Source organism: Panthera pardus, unplaced genomic scaffold (genome assembly GCF_024362965.1).
Source record: "Panthera pardus isolate Hobbes unplaced genomic scaffold, ASM2436296v1 HiC_scaffold_24, whole genome shotgun sequence".
Taxonomy (NCBI): domain Eukaryota; kingdom Metazoa; phylum Chordata; class Mammalia; order Carnivora; family Felidae; genus Panthera; species Panthera pardus.
This window is the reverse complement of record NW_026526810.1, coordinates 47859429-47874786: the sequence shown is the minus strand read 5'-3', so window position 1 is coordinate 47874786 and position 15358 is coordinate 47859429. Positions and strand designations below refer to the sequence as shown.

The window sequence follows — 15358 nt, the reverse complement described above, 5'->3', positions numbered from 1 at the left end:
ACTGAGAAGTTGTGGCCGGGGTCACTGGCAGCCTATAGGCACTGAAAATACATTTTAGTGTGCTCTGTGGATTAGCAAAAGGAGTATGTGTTCTTGTAAAAGGTCTTCACACAAAGGGGCTTTCACATTTCCTTCTGTTATTTTGTTTGGAAGCCTAATTCCAAATATTCCAGCAACCATTCCCTTCCCCTTTCTTTTTCACTTGTACAGCACTTAATCTGCACAATTTAGCACTTTGTTGTATTCTGTTTTACATTGTAGAATATTTCTACGTGTTGGTCTTGTCTTCAAAACTATATGTTCCTCACAGCACAAGGCTCAAAAGTACAGAAACCTATTTCCCATTTCAAATTTTAAAAATTCAAATGTTTTCTCTTGCTAGGAAGACAGATTTGCACAATATTAAGAACCACTGAGGTGAAGGTCATGGAGAACGTAGGTAAACAACCAAGGGATAGAAGCTCTTTTAAGCCTAGGGAAAATGCACATCTTGCCAACGACTTAATACAAGGCTTTCTTCCATAACACCTTTACCAAAGCTGTCTGTCTACCAGAGGAATCTGGAGAAGAGGCATCATAGGACTTTATCTGCTTTCTCAATCTTGAATAGCTTGACACTCAGCACTTCTCCACCTGAAACTATGAGCTGAAGGCTTTGAGTGCAGCATGTTCACAGATTTTCTGGATGTTTGGATATGAGGTTCCTTGAGAAGTATGGTTTCAATGCGGATCTTGGACCCAAGTGCAATGATCACTCATCCCTGACCATGTAAGGCAAGAGACACTAAGCACAAATTTATTTTGATGACTCTTCTTAGAACCTGAATTTTCAATAGTACAAATAAAAATCTTCATTTTTGTGGGGCACCTGAGTGGCTCAGTTCGTTGAGCATCCGACTTCGGCTCAAGTCATGATCTCGCAGTTTGTGAGTTTGAGCCCCACGTTGGACTCTGTGCTGACAGCTCAGAGCCTAGAGTCTGCTTCGGATTCTGTGTCTCCCTCTCTCTCTGACCTTCCCCCACTCACGCTCTGTCTCTGTCTCTCAAAAATGAATAAACGTTAAAAAAATATTTTAAAAAATCTTCATTTTTGTTTCCATACCTAGAGCAATGAGATTATTTCAAGAGCTACAGAGCTAAACAATGGCTCTTGGTTTTAGTTTATTTCTTCTGCTTAATTCTATTTCCCTTTATGCGGATGTGACTTGATAACACCTAAATAAGTCGTCCATCAAAAATTTTTTGTTTCTTAAGATAATCTGAAAGAAACTATGGAGAAGAGATCAATGCAATAAGAGTATACATTATTGTGTTCAGGTGAAGTTGTGTAAGAGGTGGCAAATGACAGCCATCGAAAAACCTAATTACCATTTATTTCCCAACTCCAAGTTAGAAGAATAACTCAGCTTATTTACAAGGTTGCTCATATTTGTTGGTGGACCTACTGTTAATTCAGCTTCTCATTCATTTGCAGTGTAGCCTTTCAGGTTCCTTTGGAAGATCTCAAATACCCTTTCTGAAATAAGAACAGCCATCTTAAGCATAAACTATAGCTCTCTGGATGGCTGGACTTAAGAAGGATGTCCACTTAGGTTTCTCAAGCCAGAATTAGGAATACTTTAAATGGGAAGAATCAAGAAGGAAAAGTGGTACCTCTAAGCAATATAGAAAGGAAAAAAAGCAGGAGAAGGATATGATTTACAGCACAAACCTTTGCAATAACGCCCATCTGATGCCAGCTGAAACCCAGGTTTGCAAATACATTTAAAACTGCCATCTTCATTGATACACATTCCATTAAGGCACATGTTCCTTATGCTGCATTCATCCATATCTGAAAAAATACAGAGGATGCATTTTCTTATGACCAGAAGAGTAAGCTTACAGAAGCCAACCTGAGTCAATAGAATTCTTTTCCTTCACATTTCTTTTGTTTTTTGTTATTGTAGTCTAAGGCTAATTTTCTTTATGGCATACAAGAAGGGCCATGCAAAATACGTATTCTTAAGTTCTCAATTTTTGACATATTCATGAAAATTATAGGGCTAAATTTATTTTCTGACATACTATATATATACTGAATGTACACACATATACATGTACATAGATCTGAAATTCATATATAATAACATATATAAAACTTCATGAATGTATGTGTGTATATATATATGTACATATATGTATATATATGTATGTATATACATACATATATATATATGAATTTGACTCAATGGAAGCTACCAGGACTTTTTTTAAAAAATATCAGTTTACAAACTGAAAAGTGTATTAACAATCTTATGGCTATATTTACTTCAGAGATACTAATTCTAATATATTGAAAAATAAAAACAAAAAGCAAAACTAAGAATGATGGAACTTGAAATGTATTTTGTTCACCTCCTGATTTCTTATAAAGCAGAAACCAGAAGACAGCTTAAAGTCTGAAGCAGTTTTAAATAGAGGTAGGAAAAAATGTATTTTTAAAATACAAGACTCGACTATGGAGTATAGCTATGTTAGTTAACCTTTAGGATTTGTTGATCATAAGGTTATTTCTTTAAATTAATCAAAATGTTATTTTATTTAATACTACAGCTGTCTTGGGGGGAGGTACTTGCTCTTCTAGACATGGTGTGTTTTCACTTACAGGCTTTAGTCAGGCCAATGTAATTTATGATTTTTTTTCTTTTTTTTAAACAGGATTCTATCCCAACCGAGAATTCTGGCATTAAGTCTTTGAGTTGAATCACTGAGATAATATTCTGCCAAAAATGTTTCTAAGAACAATTTTGAAATTCTTTTAATGTATGAATAGATTCTTGGGATCTTTCCCAAAGATGTTGGGAAAGACGATAAGAAGCATTCTTCATTTTTTGCTAAAGGTCTAAGTAGTGGAAACTCATCAATAATGTTCATATTTTCAATTCAAAAAAAAAGTGGCAGGGGAAAAAGACAAAATGTTTGAAACAGCCCAATTCAAATGAGGTGATTAATTCAAGAGGCAATATAGCTGGTTTTCAGTAGTCAATGTTTCAAACAAATTTTACATTTTCAGGTTCTTAATAGTATTTTATTACTAGACAGACACTTCAAACACAAAGACTATAAATGACAAAAAATATATGGCCTATATGAACTATACTTCAATTAGAAAAAAGAAATATATGAGGTTAGGTGTGTCCTATTAAAAAAACCCATGTACAAATTCTGATTGTATAAAATTAGGAAGTAACGATTTATGCTATAGAAGTTTTATTATCACTAGGGATTGATCTCTCAAGGACAAGCTCCCCTTATATATTTGAAATGTTATTTGACTCACAGAAATGTAATTAAAAGTACGAATATTGTTGAAAATTATGCTTATCTCCCCCATAACGATCTGTGAAATATATTTGCTGCTTTGACCTTTCACTCAATGTTTGGCTTGGTCTTGTTAGAGACTTCTGATTGGAACTGCAATGGAAAATGGGGATTCATATTATTACACCGCTCTTACTGTCATACTGGTATTACCTTCACAGTTCTTCCCATCGCGTGTAACGTGAAAGCCCGCATTACACACACAATGGAAACTGCCATCTGTGTTGATGCAACGTCCGTTATTACAGATACGGCCATTCTGCAAACATTCATCGATGTCTAAGATTAAAGTTAAAACAGAAGAAACAGCTTCACTTGGCGGACTCAAAATTATTTTATTTCTCCCTCCCTCCATTCCAAACCCATCTCCAAACTTGATATCCAATATTAAAATGATTAATTAGAGTTTGCAAGACGTGACAGAAAGACTGCCAACATAATAGCATTTGATCTAACTCTAAGTTCTAATTAGGCCCCTTAAATCTCAGTCGTATATACAAAATTTGTCTTCACCATTTTCCTAGCTACTTCAATGAGACAGTATATATCATCATTTATATTAAACTTTGGCTGGCATCTTTCAACACATGCTCAAAAAGGCAGATCTCATAGCTATATCAGAACAATAAAACAAAAGTCCTATTAAAAAAAAAGTCATTCCATCTGAAAACCAGCAATCACATGACTGAAATGTTTACCTTTCTTATGGCAGTCCTGGTCCAAGTATAGTTTTCTTGTTTATATATTCTTAGTTTCTTTTATAACCTTATAAGCATTTATAGCAAATAAAATATGAGGGCACCTCTCCTTCTTTGTGTTGTGTTTCATATTACACCAAAGTAAACAACGGAGCTTGATATGCAAGTGTTAAAAAGGACAGTCACTCGAATAACCTATATCTGATCGCTCACTTAAAGATTAATGATTAACTCAAATTGGACAACACGGTACACTGGATTATCTGTTCCCCTCAGTTTCTAGGCTAGATACCTGGAGGAACACCAAGGAGGATGAATACACACTGCCTTGTCTCCAGAGCATATAATCTTTGCCAGGCTTATTCCCCAGAAGACAGATACCAGGGAACTGTGTAATAGAGGACTGGGGCCGAACTATCTGTGCAGAGTTGAGGTCACGTGTGCCTGCGCATAAGCACCCTAAACATCCTCTGGACGACAAGAATGTGCATTCATGGCATATTGCTTACTCTGTCTACCCTGCGTCTGCACGCTGTCTTGTGGTTGACCCTCAGACGCACTTTCTTTCTGGGCAGATCCAGCCGTGGTTTCCACACGAGTCATTGGACTAGCTGAGGCAGTCTGGGCTTTTCTTCTGTCTGATCTTTGTGCCAACAACCTACGCTCTTTTTCTCTCTCATTTATTTCTTAATCCTTGCAAAAATCTGACTTGCTCCGCACTCCAAAAAATAGTAAAAGCCACATACTCTTGAGCAGAATTTTTTTAGGGTTCTATAATCTTTTGAAGCCCGAGGATAAAATAAACAGCATACAGAGTTCGGCATTTTCTCTCCTCACTATTATCAGAACACCACTGGGCTCCCCACTGCCTCACAAGATCAACTGAAAGCTTGCCATTAAAAGTTCTCTACCGTAGTTCCGTCTCTTCCGTCCCCTTCTCTTCAGTCTGTCATGTACTTCTCCTCAGCTAAGTACACAGTCTTTCTGTTTTGTGGCAACTTGCATCTACCCCAAAATGTGAGTATGTCATCAACTTCTTATGTTTGAGATAAGCTTAGCACTAGGCTCTTGAGGAAGACAGTGTTTGAGGCTTTTAGGTAATCCTCAGTCTCTAGTAAATTAAGTCTCAGAGCGATAACACCACTCATCTACTCCAGCTGGCTTTTGCCCCAGCTGAGTGCTCTCAATAATCTTTTCTCTTTGCTTATTTCATAGTGCAGTCTTCTAGATATTGGTTTCAGTTTATTCTCTATATTGCAAAATGCCTAGTACACTGTACATGCTAATTATTTAGCATATTAAATATTCTGTTAAATATTCAAACTATCCTTATCTATATTCATTAAGTAGGCCATTAATAGAAATACTAGCAGGTGGACATGCTGTGCTCTGGTTTCTTCTGCTCTAAACTGCCATTTACAGGTAGTGTATTAAAATATACCAATGGCAAGAAATCTCTAAGCCTGAATCACAATCAAAGATCCTGAAACCAGTCACCGATAAAAATAAAAACTGTATGACTTCAACTCAGGTGAAGAGATTTTACTTAAAAAAAAAAAAGAAGACAAATAAAACTAACTCTTACTAATGGCTGGCAATTTTTTTTAAGTGATACAAACCTTCTGACCTTTCCTTGTATTTAATTTTAACACAGAAATCTCTTCCTTTTATCTGGCTTTAGTGACCAGTGAAATACCTCATTCAGTGCCAAATTTATAGAGACATAGATATTTGAGTTTCCTGAGGATTGAAAGAACATCTTACTTGTTTCTGTTGCAGAAACAGTATATCAGTCATCCAGTAAAAGGCATATAGGATGACATAATAAATTAACAAACCTGAAGGGAAAATTTTGTGAACAAACACTTATAGTAGTGCTTCCCAAACTTTAAAGTGCTTACGGATCACTGGGGGATCTTGTTAAAAATACTGATTCTGACTTAGTAGGTCTGAGGTCAGACCTGAGATTCTGTATTTCCAATCAGCTTCCAGGCAATGCTACTGCTGACCACATGAATAAGAAGCAAGAAGTCACACACTCTTTCCTTATACTTTAGATCATTCCATTAAGAAATCAGTTACATACAATTTCACCTGAAATTTTCCTCAGTTTCTGTGTCAGCAAAGGACAACCCCATTCCCTAGCTCTCAGATTAAAAATTAAGAGGCAGTAGTGATGAGGCAAAAAAGTAGTGAAAAGAAGATATGCCCACAGGAACAGATGCATCTTTTAAAATGGTTTGGATCTCCGCCAGATTTTATGACGCTATCCTTCTGAGTGACAATATCTGGAGTTGAGTGCAAAAGGCAACAAGCCTATTAGCCTCTCCTGGCCAGGGTTATTCAAACTCTGTTAAACTCCTTCGAAGCAAACCTTTTATTTAGCATATATGTCCCCTTAACTTTGCATGTTCCCAGCTAGGACCATACCTCGGCACTCTGTCCGGGTGAGTGTGCTCTGATAGCCAGGCCGGCACTGACAGGTATATGAGCCCTGGTTATTAATACACTCTCCACCAGCACAAGGGTTTTTCTCACATTCATCAACATCTGCAAAATACAGTATATTTCAGTAAGAAATTAGAGAGCAATAACTCGCAACTTTAAGACCATTTTATTGGTTTCCTTTACATGTTAAAACACTTTCCTTTTCAGAAATAAATAGCATAATGAAAAGGATCTTTTTTCTTTCTACTACAATGTATCATGTCACAAGCCACTTGAAAACCGGTTGAGCAGTTAAAGTGTATTATTTTCCTGTGTCATTTTTCAGAGGAAAATGCCAAACACGTAGCAATTCAACACTCCAAGCTAATAAACATTTTCTCTTCCTTGAGTTTGGCCTAAGGGAATTAAGCAGACTAACATTTCAGAAATGGCTTCTAGGCAGAATTCTAGTATCTCCTGAAGCTCTATTTTTCAGTCAAAAGGGGGTCTCACCTTATCTAAGCATCTCTTGTTGAATTCCACTGAGAACGTTAGAACAAGACATGAAACACATCATTCAAAGAGTTATTCTCACCGACCAGAGTCCACCTCCCAACCCAGAGAGGCTCCCACTAGTTTTACAGTTGTTTAGAACTATCAGTATATTTAACAGTGAACTGGTTTATATCCTCCTATTTGTAAAGATGAGGAAACTAAGGTTTTTGGAAGATAACCCACCCACTCACCCAGAGTCACAAGTTTCTTGCCGCAGGTATGTCCCCTCCCCCCCACCACGGGGGGCTACGTGTCCCCTCTTCCACCCAGTTCTGGATGACTTCTATGGACTGAATGACTCTCTCCTAGTGTGTTGCTAGAAGGGGTATTAATGTCACCAGGAAACTACACAGTATGAGAAACTAAGAACTCCTTATTTCTGCCTGATTCATAATGATAGAATTAGACTTTATAACAGAACTAAGAAAGGGACTTATTTTTAAAAATTAGATGGGTGTTCTTTTCCAATCTAACAAATGAATTATTCTTTTGTTACATTTCCTCCTTTTGCTGGCTTAAATGACTTGTCAACAACTCAAAGTTTCTTAGTTTTAATGACTTTTCGGTTTTAGAGACAATCGGTGAGTTATATCCATTTGAGTTAGTAAAATGTGCAAAATTTTATAATCTGGGGACAGTTTTAATGCTTTATTTTAATGGTCAGACTTTTGATGAGATGGCTTAATATGAAGCTACCAGCAATGACTTCAACATATTTTATTACGAAGGTTAAAAGTCCCTATCGTTGGCGGAAGAGTACCCCCTCCCCAAATATGTTCATGTCCTAATCTCCAGACCTCTGAATATGCTACATGGCAAAGGGGAATCAAGGTTGCTAATCAGCAGATCTCGAGATGGGGGAGCCTCCTGGGTTGTACAGGTGGTCCCTGTGTAATCACAAAGGTCCTTAAAAGCAGAAGAGGGAATTAGAAGAGAATTCAAGATGTGAAGATACTATATCACTGGCTTTATAGAGGAGGGGACCATCATCTAAGGAATACAGATGGCCTCTAGAAGCTGGAAAAGGCAAAGAAATGGATTCTTTCCAAAAGGAACACAGCCTTGCCGACATCTTGATTTTAGCCCAGTTATTTTAGTCCTCTGTTGGACTCCTAACATACAGAACTACATTTTAAGCCACTGACTTGGAGCTGATTTGTTACAGCTGCCACAGGAAACCCATATAGTCATGGGACAGAATTGTGATAGCCTCTCGGAGCAGACCTAACCATATGTATCACATACCAATGCACTCCCCACGGAGGTCCAGCTGGAATCCTTTGTTGCACTCACACCGGTAGCTCCCAGGAGTTGGAATGCAGCGTCCGTTTTGACAGAGATAGCGAAACAACTGGCAGTAATCAGTGACATTGACTGGCAGCACCCCTAAAGGAATAACATGAAACCCTATTGAAATCATTTTTAACTAGGACATCTTTAATCAGCACCTAACCCACTAACGATGAGCAAGATGCTAAAACATAAAGGAAGGAAACTCTCTTTGGGCAAAGATCATCTGGGGCAAATAAACCATATTTCTATGCCCGCTTACAGAGATCACCTGTAGCCAGGTCCTGCAGCCTCACAGTAGCCTACTTCTCCCTACCTCTACCTCTTTTCTGCCTCGCTCTCAAGCCTCCAGTTTGGGTAAATGACAAAGGCAAACAGTTCTTGGAAATTACTTGCAAAGCTGCTTTGCACTATATAAAACTCATTGTATATACCTCCTCTATGACTTCACCCTGTGAATCAGATTTAAATCTCTCCTGTAACTAGCTAACTAACTGTCCTACAGTTGACTCAAAACATCAAAAACAAAAGGACATTAATCAGGATGATGAAAGCTATTTTTCTCTATGAAATAGGCATATTAAGAAACTTACATACAACACTCTGTAAACCAAACAGTTAATCTAAGAATTGACCTGCTAATTTAATGACCAAATCAGCATTAAAAACAACAAAAAAGTTAACTTGGTTAATGTAAGAAAAATAACCAGATGACTTTTGACTCCTTACTTGGTGGTTCCCGAGATGGGTATGGATATTCCACTGGTGGTCGAGGGACTGGTACTGGAGGTCCAGGAGGATAGCCAGGAGGAACAGGGTGAACTGGAGGAATGGGGCCAAGGGGTGGGGAAGGATATCCTGGTCTCTCAGGAATTACCAAAGGGATGGAGCACAGCTTGTTGAAATCCTCTGGAAAAGCATGACACAACAGAACACAAAAGCTGAGCTGCAGTGTACCTCATAGGCCCGCAGAAGACACCTTTATGTTTCAAAGCAGCTTTTTTTTTTCAATATATGAAGTTTATTGTCAAATTGGTTTCCGTACAACACCCAGTATCAAAGCAGCTTTAAATAAAATCAATCACGAAACCACATAGATCAATTGGAGAAAAGGGAAAAAGACAACTGGCTTCATTCCCATCTTAATAGCTATAGTCACTATTAGGAACAGTAATTCAAAACTAAAAGCAAACCCCCCAGGGTGTGTACCACATGCCTCTCCCAAAATTTAAGGAGTCTTTACCTATGTCACGGTTCACTTCAAGGAAGAATCAAATGCCACCTTCTCCATTCCATCCCATTTATGGACCCCACAGAGCTCTAAAAAGCATTCTAAAAAGCCTGGATTTTATTTTATGTGAAATGGGAAGGCACTGGAACTCTTCAGACTAATGTGGGATGTAATCAACTGAACATTTTCAGAAGATTGATCTTGCTGATGCATGCAGAATGTGCTAAAGGGAGGCAAGGCTGTTACAGAAGACTAAGGGCAAGAAAACAATGGCTGGACATGGGAGGCAGTGATGAGACTGGGCAGAAGTGAACAGATTTGAAGCATATTTTAGAAATAAGTGGGTAGTACTTCATGAAGGAGTAAATGTTAGAGCGGAGGGAACAGGAAATCAAGAATGACATAGTCTTCTGGTTTAGCAAACGGGTAGATGTTGGTGACATTTACCTAAATGGGGAAAACTGCAATGGAAACAGGTCTGGTGGATAGAGGCCAAGTTCCATTTGAACATACGAATTTTGAGATGTCAGACATCCAAGTAGATTTGTCCCACAGCAGCTGTATAAGAGAGTTTGAAGCCTAGAGAAGAAGTAGGGGCTAGATAGAAGTTTTGCAATTATCGGTAGATAGGTAGTATTTAAAGCCCCAGGGATGGATGTGGAAACTGAAGAGAAGTGTGTGCAGAGAGGCCTGAGGAATATCTATTTGTAAAAGACAACAAAGTGTTGAAGAAGCAGCACCCCACAGGGCAGAAGGGATACTGGGCGGGGGGAGGGGGGCGGGGTGTGTGTGTGTCCAGTGTTAATGCTGCATAATGATTCCCTGAACTAGAATACCTGAGTTAATCAACTATTTTCCTCTGACTTCACATATACACTGATTCCTCTTTCTCACAATTCCAGGTCTTTATCAGAATAAATCCTCTTTAGATTTGTGACCCTTTTTTTTTTCTGAGCTTCCCAAAAGGTGTTTTAAAACAGTAGTCAGGTTTCCAGGGATGTATTTACTTAACTACTAGCACATTTTCATGTTTCCTACAAATAGCCATATTTTGTTATAGTTCGCCTTTATATGTAAATTAACCACGTGATTTTTTAATTTCTTTCTTCTCTCTCTTTTGCCAGAATGTTAACAGTTTTATTATCATTGCCACACAAGGATACTCCCATTGATACTTTCTATACTAGTTTTATCCAGTAACAGAAATTAGGTTAATATCAGTCTTTTCCTTATGGACTAAATCTGACTTATTCTAAGGCGCTGTAATAGGTCTTATGGAATTACATTCCTGTTTCAACCTCATGGGAAAATCTGCCAATTTACAAGTGGCTAAATATACCTAGCTACCATGTACTCTGTTGTTCTTTATTGGTCCTTTACTAAAATATCTTCAATCCCATATGATATTTCCAACTCAGGTTAAGTTTACGTTTTTAGAGAATTCTATTACTGCATTTAATTATTGTTTATCTGTAATACTAACCCACAGATTCTGTAGCACTTGACTGCATCTGGAAAGGATTTATATACTGCTTATGCTTCCCTGAACCAGGAGGCTACAATCCCTCCTAACAAACCACAGTGATCCCTCTCATAGATCTATGGATGCGCCATGTATCATTTCCTAGCTACCAGCTTCCCCCCACATTTCTACCACTAAGACTGTGCCCAGTCTTTGAAGTCAAGAATAATAACTAACTCATAACTAATTCCCACTCTGAATCTAGCCCTGCAAATTCACAGAAGAGGAATTCATTAACTATGTGTTGGATTTAACTGGATAGTAATTATATTAAGGGACTCATTTTTCTTCCAAGCTTCAATTCAGCCTTTTTCTTTAGTCTTTTGGGATTTGTATAAAAGAAGTTGAATAGCTTATCAGGATCTCTGCTAATTAGGTGAGTATATGACTTTAAGCATGCCATGAAATTCATCTTAACCTGAGTAGGAAAATTCATCTTAACCTCCGAGTGGGTCCAACTTCCTAACTTTCCCATGAGCCCCTTTGACATTCAGGATCAGCGAACTGCAGCTCGTTTTGTTCAACTGATATCCATCTTTCCTATCTCCATGTAACCTGGAGATGCTACTGATTTTTTTTTTAACAAGGTGAAAAGCTGACCAGTCTAAAATAATCCTACATGTGTATATATATATATATACACATCATCACTCTCCTTAAGTTAAGAGCCTAGAGCTCTATAGCATTGCTACCAGAATGTTTGAGCAAACAAAACACTCATTTGCAAATCAGCTTTTCTCTGTCAGTCTGCTTTTCCCTGGGCCTATCTTAGATTTGGGGTATCTCAGTGGTATATATGAGAGAGCAGTTCCCTGCAAAGCCACACAGGGGAACAGAACCTTCTGCTCATGTATCCCAAAGTAGGTTTTTAAGCACCTCTACCTGCCCTTCCCTCTCTCCTCTTTTCAAGGCCTCAGCACAGAAAGGAATCTTCACCAGTACTGCTGATTCCTAAATTAACATATATATTTAAAAAGTGATTTTCCTGGTACCCAAGACATGTGTCTTAGTAGGACAACATGTACTTCTTCTAAACAGTAACTTACTAAATGTTCCCCCTAGTGCACTAAGAACAATGGGCTATATTTTTAGTCCAAAGACAGTATGAAAATCAGACAAAATATACGACTTGTTATACATTAAAATGTATTGAAAGATTCTTATTGCTTCTTTAATCCACACATATAATTCTCAGCAATAAAGAGAAGTTTTAGAGTACGTCTGTGAGCAGGTGTAGAATCCATGATAATGGGAAATTTACATTCTGTGTGTAACATTCTACAGTAATCCGTTAACTCTGTGTTTATCCTTCCCCACCTTGATTTGCTCTGCTAAAACACTCTGATTCAAACACAACATTCAGGAATCAGATTGGGAAGGAGCTATAACCCCGGTTCTTACTTAAATCTGGCGGGAAAGAGGTCATTTAATAAATTGTTCACTCTACGTGGAAGCCTCCTATGAGGAAGATTTTGCTAAAAATTGTGGAAGTGTTATGAAAGCATAAAGAATATGGGACTATGATAATGAATGAGACCTCCTAATGAGATTTATCAACTAGTAAAAAGGCAATACATGAACACAAATTGGCACAAAGCAGAGTAGATGGGATTTGTGCCATAGCAACAGTAAAAACTTGGAACACAGAGACAGAAGGCAGCATTTCCAGCTGTTGTTATCTTGGGACATTGAAGAATTAGGTCATATTGGGAATCATGTTAGGATCCTTAACAAACAAGACGGCATTTAACAGGCAAAGTAGTAGAGATAGGAAGTAGGGAGTAAGAACCTCAACTGAGGAGAAGTTTTAGGAAAAAAAGAATATTTAAGTTTAGAAATCTTCAGACTGGCTTCAGGGAAAGCTTGATTGTATAATTTAACTAGAAAGTAAAGCTACCATAAAGAATAAGAATTAAAAGATGAACTGGGGTCAAATTTGAGGACACGAGATGCTCTCTGCCAAGTAGTAAAATTTTATTTTTAAGAAATGGAGTGATTTGGACCACTAGATACTGCCTGAATTCATCCTGGGAAAAATTTTCTGGACATCTTTTCCTACATTTTCCCCAGCCATAATTTTTTTAACCAAACTTCAGATGAGTTATGCTTTGGGAAATGTATACGGCAGCTGTGGATTTCATAGAGACAAGTTAGGAGGCCACTGCAATAGTCCAGATGAGAGAAAATGAGCTTTATGTGGAAATGGAAGGAATATGACAGATGAAAGAGGTATTACAAAGAGAAAAAAAAGTCAACAAGAATTGGCAACAAGCAAGAGGAAAGTGTCAAACGTTAGGGAAGGAGGAAACGTGTATCCAGAGTAACTCACCGAAAGACTCTGAAAGAAGTGAGTTTTATTCAAGTGAGCTTTAAGGACTATTTGAGAGCCAAAAGAAATACAGAATAAGAGAGGACAAGTACTTCTGAAAAGGTTGCTACTTAGCGGTAACAGGCAAGCTAAGGAAGAAGCAGTACCAGAAAACATTATTATTTGTACGGATCTCGATTTTTCCCCCCAAGTCATTGTCTGGGGAAATTTCCCTGAGAATCGTCTCTTTTATTTTCTGGAATCTTTTTCACTTACCTGGATTTCCACTAGATCTGCATCATGCACATTGTCACTGGGCTTGTGGGGGTAGAACTGGGGATACTCCGCAGATAACTGGAAGGGCTCTTACCTGTTGCTCTGATGGGACACATCTCAGGGGCGACAGTGACCCCTGGAGACCAGCATCGGCCAACATCACAGCAGCACTGCATTTTGGTTATGGACTGCGGCAGTTGGTTAGAACAGCGCCCGTTTGCCAGAGCCGTGTAGCAGTATCCAGGGCGTACATCTGCGAGAACAAAGAAGCACAGCCACGCGCACATCACTGGGATGGAACTCGGAACACCCCTCTCCTCCTCCAACACCTCTACGCTTCACACTTGGGCTCTGGCAGGCAGGATGCGCCGACACTCCCGCCTCCTGGGAGGGAAGTGGTGAGCCCTGCTTGGGAACAATACTCCGTCAGAACTCTCTTCGTCTCACACCTTTCGCCCCTGCGAGCTGGTGCACTTGGCCAATGTCCCACATTCCATCCCCAAGGTGGGAATGAATGATTACAACCATATGTGCCATAGGAAAAGAGAGACTAAGAAAATCACTGGCAGTGACAGTTAATTAGTTATAAAGACATGTCTCTATACTGAAGGGAGACTGTGTTGTCCTTGGTTTCAAACTACTTAATTTGAGCCACTTTAGGTAAATATTGATATAAATCTATTTTAAAACAACATGAAGTCTGCACTATAGTCTACATTTCTAAAAGATCTTTCTTATTTTTCAGACTGAAACCGTGAGTCAGACTTGCAAGATTTTTTTTAAAGGAGTGAGCCACTTTGCCGTCAGATCCAATGCTTGTTAATAAAGATTTCCTTTTGTCCTGGGGCCCTAACAGGTTTTATAAGGCACTGGTTATTTACAAGTTCAAAATGTACATGATTCCAAGTTGTTAGTCCCATAAGATGTAATGGTTCTTGAAAGATTTTTTTTTTTTTTTTTTTTGGCAGAAAGGTATCTTCTCAAAGCAGCACGGGAAGACATATTTCTCTATACCACTTTTATTGGGTTACATCATGTCTGACTGTCATGACAACATTGACACACTGAAGTACAAGTCTAGGCTACCAAAAAGGAGCCTGTGACATAGTAGAAAGTTAAGTGCTTCATGGTGAGGAAGCACCGTGAAATAGAGGCAGCTAGCTAAGTATAGAACATCTTGATCCACCTAACACCTTGAGGATGAACCTCCCTTTAACAAAAGTGAATCACTGTACAGTGATATCCATACACAATAAAGTTGTAAAAATTACATACTATTTTAAATATGCTTGCTATCTGAAGAAATTAAATGGTAAATGCTTTTATAAAATGAAGAAGTTTTTATAGTTGAAACTTCACCACTATGTTTCCTGTAGGTCTAAATATTAACCTTCAGGTTTGATCAGAGAAGTTCATACCTATAAATGTCTTCATCTACATCATTCTTAAGAATACAAAGCCATCAAACCTTGAAGGTTACAAGAAATCAATTAAAAATAAAATAAAAAAGAAGGCTAACTTAGACACATATAAATTATTAACATCATAGGAAGAAGGCTACAAAAAAAAAACCTAGACAAACCATCAAATAAAATTAGGGGTCAGCTTGAAAGAATACAGATTATTTCTGAAAAATACTTAATACTTAGCAGGGAGGCACCAGGGTGGCTCAGTGGGTTAGGCATCAG

General features: G+C 38.2%; 1 protein-coding gene across 2 annotated transcripts in view; it reads right to left on the bottom strand.

The window, feature by feature from the left end:
* FBN1 (fibrillin 1) overlaps positions 1-15358 on the bottom strand; it is a 232038-nt gene that overhangs the window by 96844 nt on the left and 119836 nt on the right. For both annotated transcript variants that reach the window (XM_053889084.1, XM_053889085.1), the window contains exons 9-14: positions 13765-13923; positions 9063-9242; positions 8289-8429; positions 6492-6611; positions 3517-3642; positions 1712-1834 (exon numbers count right to left, since the gene is read on the bottom strand). In XM_053889084.1, coding sequence (XP_053745059.1) covers positions 1712-1834; positions 3517-3642; positions 6492-6611; positions 8289-8429; positions 9063-9242; positions 13765-13923 — 849 coding nt within the window. The remainder of the gene's footprint in view (positions 1-1711; positions 1835-3516; positions 3643-6491; positions 6612-8288; positions 8430-9062; positions 9243-13764; positions 13924-15358) is intronic.